The sequence below is a fragment of the Corvus brachyrhynchos genome, unplaced genomic scaffold (assembly GCF_000691975.1).
Source record: "Corvus brachyrhynchos isolate BGI_N302 unplaced genomic scaffold, ASM69197v1 scaffold42, whole genome shotgun sequence".
Taxonomy (NCBI): domain Eukaryota; kingdom Metazoa; phylum Chordata; class Aves; order Passeriformes; family Corvidae; genus Corvus; species Corvus brachyrhynchos.
The window spans coordinates 3,285,636-3,293,502 of record NW_008237242.1 but is presented as its reverse complement, the minus strand read 5'-3'; the positions used below and the strand labels follow the sequence as shown (position 1 = coordinate 3,293,502).

Here is a 7,867-nt window from a genome sequence, read left to right as displayed (position 1 = left end):
GTATTATGCAAAAGAAATTCCAAATACTGTCGTGATAAAAAATTAAACCTGTCAAACAGTGTACCAGTTTACTAGATGCATCAATTTGAATAACTACATCTGCTTATCATTCTGACTGCTGGCAGCTGCTCTGCTATGCCTGGTTCTCTCACACCATTGGTACAGTTTCTCTTCTGTCTGCTTCCGAATGTTACCTACTCTAATAGCCCTGAGTAGAGAAGATAAGGAAGCACTTGCTCAATACAGTTATGCCAGAGTGTTTAAGTAGTATACTAATCACCAAAATGGATTTGGACTACATCTTGCTTCTCTGTAGCCTGAGGGCATGGTTTCTATGGCAGTTAAAGCACTGACTGTGTATGCAATTAATAATGATTAGTCAGAGGGAAGAATTTGTATTGTAAAATTACATTTAGACAGAGTCAGTTCCAAGAGAGGGCTATATCCACTTGTATCTCCTCAAAGTCAATTGACTATAAAAGCTGATTAAATTCTTACCAATTCCACCATCTCAGTGAAATAGATATTCTGGGTTAAACTGAAAAACTTTTATTGCAAAACTAATATCCTGTAGTGTTTACTTCTTTTCCTAGCACCCAACTTTGCATTTCTTCTTTAATAAAAATAGTATCATGCTCCAAACATATTCTCCCTTATCGTCTCAGGTCAGGTAGTCTGCATCAGGCACTCCTTTTTATCTGTCTGATAGTAGGCCCCTGAGATAGTAAATCTCAATGCAGGAAAGAAAGTTGCCTGTGGCTAAATGTCATATGGTTTTAAGTTTCTCTTTGAACCAGAGAGTTACTTTCCATTCTTACAGCTATGCTGATGCATACGTGATTATATATACTAAGCTGTAAATGACAGTAAAGTGTTCCCAACAGAGACTGCCATCATTAATTTGAAGCATTTCTAAAATCATGTCAGGTCTATAGAGCACTCAACTCTTTAATACTCCATTTCTAAATGGAAAATATACCTTTGGTAATGTTAATTTTCATTCAGACTGAACAGCTCTCAAAATTTGCTGATCTCACTTCCTGTATCATCAGTCAGAAAAAAAGTTTCACCCTAAGTAATAAAGAATAGTAGTATAAGTCATTATGTTTGACAGAATTATTTCTTATCTTAATGGAAACTGGCATAGATGATGCTGTTTTAAGTTTCTCGTAACACTACGCCTTGGACATTTACTTTGTCTTTGATGGATAAAAAGAGGCTCAAATCCAAACTCTTACAAAGCACAGTGGCTTCTTGATGACACCAAAAGACAGCTGGCAGAGCAACTTGAGTTCTTGCTTTTCAGAACCAACATGGTTTCTGAATAGAGATATTGATACAGATTAAACTCTGACAGGTAATCTATGAACAAAGTGTCATTCTAAGAGAGGGAACAAGTGTTGGCAGTTTACATGCAGGCTGGCCAATGTGTTTGAGATGGGCTTTAAAGTGAAGGGCCTCAGGCGTGGGATCAAAAATGGCAGTGCTCACACAGTTGCACCAATTAGGAAATAAACTAGGCCAACCAGAGCAGTGACAGATGTTCCCTAGCTGCCTTCAAAGGTAAGAACAAAGAGGTCAGCCACCTCCGGGAGGGGGGTGTGTATGCTTGTGGTAATTCTCTTGCAACCCTCCTGCGAGACCTGCACGCTTGATTACCTCCCTGGAATGCTTGTAGACGAATGCATGTAGCTTAGGGACTAAACAGGAAGAATATGGTAGCCTTCTATTATGGAATGGCTGGCGGGGTAGATGAAGGAAGACCAGTGGATGTGGTCTACCTGGACTTCTGCAAGGCTTTTTAACACTGTCTCCCATAACATCCTCACAGGAAGTTCAGGAAGCATGGGTTGATGAGTGGACAAAGAGGTGGGTTGAGAACTGACTGTCAGAGCTCAGAGGGTTGTGGTCAGCAGTACAGAGTGCAGCTGGAGGCCTGTAGTCAGCGGTGCTCTCCAAGGGTCAGTACTGCATCCAGTCTAGGTCAGTTTATTGATAAGTGACCTGGATAAAGGGACAAGTTTGCTGATGACGCAGGACTGGGAGGAGTGGTTGACACACCCGAAGGCTGTGTGAGAACTGGACAGGCTGGAGAAACTAATGAAGTTCAGTAAGGGCAAATGCACTGTCCTGCAGCTGGGGAAGAATAAACCCATGCACTGGTGCAGGCTGGGGGCCAACCTGCCAATCACAGGATGTTCCAGCAGCAGGTAAATGGGTCTGCTAAACTGGTAACACGTCTTGGCCAGCTCTGGGTGCAATATGTCCTATCTCTCCATACATATTCATCAGTGAAAACACTGTTCCTGTTGTTTCTATTCTATGGAAAGTGGCATTATGCTTTATTCAATGAGAAATACTAGATTTCTCCTAACACAATCTCTATTTTCTGTTAAAAAAAGATTAATTACCTGCAAAAAACCACATTGTGTCCAGACAGATCAAAGACAATACATTTATTAAACTTTGAGAAAAACAAACAAAACACTAACATAGAGAAAATTAAATAGAAACTGAAAGACACATCTTCTGACCGGTGTATCATGGCTTGTGTGACCAGAAAAGTACCAAAATGACATTCTGAGTTTGACTGAGGTATTTAACTATTTTTGGCAATAGAAACAGAGTAAGAAACTTCTTTCAAACACACACATAGGCATTACTTGCAATAGTGTCTATCATCTATGAAATTTTATATGAAACTAAATAATGTAGCTGTTAGAAAATTATAGCAGCAAATTAGCAGAATATCTAATGCACATTTATCATAAAGTACGTGCTAAACTTAAAAATCCCACCCAGTAGTTGGGCCCAGTTGTGTAGCACTTGGTCACAAAAAGAGCATCAGTGAGTTCAGTTGGAGACATCATAAGCAAGACCTGAATTTGCTGCACATCATACACTTCTGTTCAGGTCAGAGTAAAGAAATGAATGTTCCTATTCGCTTTCTAAGAAGAACCCTGCTGTGATGAAACCATGGCCTAGGAAGGTAACTCCTGAAACAATAATAATTAATTGCAAAGCTCTATCAGTTTCTTAACATACACAAGAACATAGAGAGCTTCCTCACTGAGTTTCAGTTTTCTCTCCTTTCTTTCTGGAAGTCCGCCTAACACGGTCAGAGGAGATGCTGTTAGGCTGCAAAAATGAAAACCACGTTTGAACAATACTGCACTTGATCCCCTTGTTCCACTGAAGTATTTTAATCCTATTATATCTTTAAAAATTAACTGCTGGCTAACTTCTGAAGTCCTTAATTTATTTATTTTTATCAAGACTTTATGTGGCACAGACTAGTAAGTGTAGCGATACCTTTGGCTGTGGAGGGGCTTCAGAAGTTGGTCAAATATGAAGATACTATGCTGCTAAGTTATCAGAGCTTATTCACATGTTCTCAAAAATTTTCAATAAAATTTTAGTTGCACAGTGTTTAATACTGTGGACAAAAAAAATTTGGTTATAAAAAATATATTATTATTAGCATTAACTAGAATCTGATGAAGAACAGAATAATTTGCCCAAGTTTTCTGTATATTTTAAAATTTTACACGGAACTTTAAATTGCATGTTACTAGTTACCATAAGAAAGTAAAAGAATCAGTTAATTTTAAGTTCCTACAATATTTCAAAATTTTTCTATGGGTTTCTTTGGAGGTATAAATTGGCTCTGTAAAAATCTATTTTTTCTTTTAGCTGTGAACAAAATTTTGTAAAACAGAAAACTCCTTTTTAGGACTGCAGCAATTACATTACTTAAATGGGTCATCATAATTGAATTACAGTGTGTAGTGTAATAGAAAACATTTATGGTTTTATGACCAAAGTATTAAAATATATTTTACCCATTTATGTAAATCAAAACAGATGTGTTATTTAGTCAAGCTACTTTTGTGTTTTCACCTATATGATCAGTTCCCAATTATTGATATAAAGATCTCTGCCAACAGCAGTTTTTTCTAAATTCTTAGACTTTAAACCACCTGATTTTTAGCTTTATCAAAATGCACAATTTACTGTATATTAAACAGTAATTTCAATGTTTAATTTCACAAAAATCAACACCCACAAGAACAAGACAAAACAGCCTCAAGACAAATTCATAGATAATATTTACAGAACACAATAGGAATATTTTGATTTATATTTTACGTTGCAACATTTCAGATAAAATTATAAGAACCACAAAAAACTTTTAGACTTCATTTTGGTTTCAGCATACAAGCCCAAAGCTGACTCTCTGCTGTGAAACACTACACACACCTCATCAAAAAAGAGCTATGGCATGATTTTGTTCAGCTGGTCTGTGCTCACATAGCCACAAGACACGTTGAATTCCTTGTCTGGCACCGGCAGCGCAGTTGCATTTAGCACAAGGCCTTGTGGAGAGTGAACGATGTGGATTGACGTATAGTCTGCGACAGGCATCTCTGAACTTGGGGGTTCTGCTGTTGAAGCTCCAAAATTGCCAACAGTAGTGGTAAGGCTCTCTGTGGTGAAGTAACCATCTTCATTATAGCTTTGTTCCTGAACATGTGGCTCATTCTCTTCATGGGAAGTCACAGCAATGCATTTTTTCACATCTGCCTCACAGAAATAGGTGTTGTCCATGGTGAAGTCTTGCTCTGTGCAGCCTTCATGCTGTGCTCTCCCCAACTTGGATTTCTGCCCTGGTGAAAGTACAACCCTGCCTGCTGGAGTAATATCACTCACTTGAGCGTAAAAGTCAGTACTTGTCAATGAATTCTGGTTGCTTATCTGGGTATGGGCTGATGGACGGGGTGACTCAATGCTGTCTGCGAAGGGTGCCCATGGGTGGCTGTTTTCAGGCTGAGTATTCCCATGCTGGCGTTGGGGGTCTGTGTTGGCAAGGCTTGGAAGTGACTCATCATCTTGTCTGTCAAGGCACAAGAGATCCTCTTCTTTTTCAGTAGCCTTTTTGAACTGATCACTGTCAGAGGTGGCATCACATGTGTCGCTTGCACTGAAGTCTGTCTCTGGAATATCTGGTTCACAACAACTGGCCCGTCCAGAATCATCATCCTTCACTCCCAAGCAACCATGAGATTTTAGATGATCTTCACTCAGGAGCCTGTCAGTATCTGAGGCTCTGTTCTTTTCATCAGGGTCTTCTATGTCCAACTCAATAAACTCAACCCACAAGTCGTCATTGTATAGCTGTGCCTTGTAGGTGTCATGGCAGGCTAAGATGGAATTCACTTCATCTAGCTTTCCTTTCTGCAAAGCAAAAAAAAAAAAAATTATAAAGGAAATAATAAAAATGCTTGTCCTTTTTATAATGTTAACTTAGGTAAAGGTGACTGTAGCTACGTAGTAATTGCAAAAGGCTTCAAAATTATTTTATGCAAACTAATTCTGTGGCAACTCCCCCAACATCAGAATTTTCTTCTACAAAACTTTTCTGCCTGGGACAACAGTTGCCATCTGCTACTACTACTACTACAGAGATTCCCACTGTATATTTTAGAGTTCAGTATTACCTTCAAGAGATCTGGGTCAATCCCTTTAATCTTTGGAACTGGAACAGGAGGAAAAATAAGCATTTTTAACCTGGAAAAAAAAAATTATGGCTTTTAATTGACAGTCATCTTTTTAAAGGAAGTTAGAAAGAAGACAGGCTTACATTGTATTTATATTTAATTAGTTCAAAACCCAAATGTTTGAAAATGAAATTTCAAATACTCCTAAGGAAAAGAAGTAATGTTTTCCCTCACTGCAAATTAAGAAACAAGCTTTCTGCAAGCTTCCTTGTTGAAATCCCTCATATTTATGTGGGAATCCGTTTTGGGGTCTGGTCTTTGACAGTTCAATGCTGTATAGAAAGAGAGTGAATTCCTAGTTTCCCTTTTTACATACTTTTCAATGGAATCTGATACAAGCCTCAGTATGCAGTGATTTTCCCAACAATTTTTTCAGGGACACAGTAGCTTTGCATACACCCAATAAATTTAAATAGTTTAGAAATAATAAATAAAACTGAAAAACATCTGCAAAAATTTAGTCTAGTATTTTGCCATCTCTATGATACTTCTGCTTTTTGAATCATTAGTGCAACAAGTAATATATAATTAAGGCAGGGGATTACCCTTGTAGAGAAAGGACTAGTAATTTGCTTGTGCATTTGCAGGCTGTGGAAATACGTATTATTATAATCCTTCATAAAGTGCATTCCTTTCTTTTTGAGGAGACCAAAAAGAACACCAAAGCAAACCAGCCCCCCCGCGACTTCCCTCTCCCCTCCAATTCTAACAGAAAGATAATTTTCCATTAATAATAATCCAACAGTAGCTGGTCATGCTTTTCTCTTCTATTTTACCTCCCTTCTTCTTTTGCCAACAGATAAACAAAAGGAAAATTCAGAATTCTCTTTATACTGGGTTACTTGCCTATTTTAGAAAGTAAGGTGTGGGAACAGCAGATACAAATCCAAATATTACTTTTGCTGCCTTGTTAGTGACCTTGGTGAGGTCCAGAGAGGGTCACAGGAGTTATAAAGACTGCCTAGAGAGAAATTTAGGCACCTTTGGCTTAACCATGGCAGGTCCAAATTCCTCAGATGTTTCTGGTTTTGGGCAGAACCTCAGTGTTCTGCCCAGCACGCCTAATGAGAGCCAGAAATCCAGTAATTTTCCACCTAATCCCTGGAGAGGCAGTGTAAACTGGTTGGGCTATCAGAGTACCAGCTTAGGGCTTGTGCTTTACAGCTGAATCCACAAATCAGGTATTCTGACAGGACTGGGCATTGCTTCTAATGCAAAAGACAAAGAATTTTACCATTCACTGCCTGGAGAAGACATTTGGGAGGGAGAACTATGCTGTGCTCCTTTCTTAGCCTAGCATAACTCAAGCTTTCATCTCTCAACTCTAATGACCTAAACCTATGGCATCTGTCCTAGAGGGACTCGTTCAGATCCTGTGAGATCAAAACTGAGGAAAATATGAATTGGTGTCTTTGAGAATCAGGAGGAAACCAAGCCTGGATATTTCACATTATGGAAAACTTATGCAGGCTGTTTTTCTGCAGAATACATTGCCATTCCACCACCAAATGCTTCAGTTTTGAAGGAAAGGGTGCACGCCAACCATCCAGTAAAACTTTCCCCATGAAGAAGTTTTCTCAGTGGAGAAAAGCTTCTTCCAGCATTCATGATTAGCATGGAAGGTATTTATAAAGTCTGATCAGAGATATGCTCCAGACCTCAGGATTTTCTGAGACTAAGCCACCCATTGATCAGTGTGCTGACCTTAGCTCCTGGTCCCAGATGCACATTGCCCAATTCTCTCACCTCAAGCTTTTGTCATGAATTGTATCAGTAGCCTTGCTCTTAAATCTGGGATTGGGATGCTATTGCAGGGAATAGCTTCCTGAAATTAAACTCTGTCAAAGCATAGGGCCTACTAAAATAAAAAATTATTGTTTAATAGAATTTTCTTTTTATCTGCTCCAAATGCGCCATATAGTTTTCATCTCAGTACGTCAAATGAAATTTCACTATTAGCTCGTATGTGCAAAACTACTTAGTGTTCATTTTCAAAGTGTAAACACAAGACCACTGACAACATGCATGGGTGCACTGGGTCTTGACCATGGTGTTGCTCCATAGTGTGGAACAGTACTGGTATGACATCCAAGTTGAATTCTGCCAAAACCTATCCCTGAACACACATATCAGGGGATTAATTGATTTAAGACTGTCATTTTTATGTATGTTTTCTTCTTTCATTTTTATATATCACAATTTCGTAATTTTTACAAACAATGCAATTCTGTGCTTTGTTTCATTTTATTCTTGTTATCTACAGAAGCCGCAATTTATCCACAGAGACCAATATTCCCCTATGACTCAAG

General features: G+C 38.5%; 1 protein-coding gene across 4 annotated transcripts in view; it reads right to left on the bottom strand.

Moving 5' to 3' along the window:
- Nucleotides 1–2,439: 2,439 nt before the first annotated feature.
- Nucleotides 2,440–7,867, bottom strand: part of GHR (growth hormone receptor) — a 161,911-nt gene continuing 156,483 nt past the window's right edge. For all 4 annotated transcript variants that reach the window (XM_017730259.1, XM_017730257.1, XM_008630620.2 and 1 more), the window contains 2 exons: nucleotides 5,499–5,568; nucleotides 2,440–5,235 (listed from right to left, as the gene is read on the bottom strand). In XM_017730259.1, coding sequence (XP_017585748.1) covers nucleotides 4,276–5,235; nucleotides 5,499–5,568 — 1,030 coding nt within the window. In that variant the 3' untranslated portion in view covers nucleotides 2,440–4,275. The remainder of the gene's footprint in view (nucleotides 5,236–5,498; nucleotides 5,569–7,867) is intronic.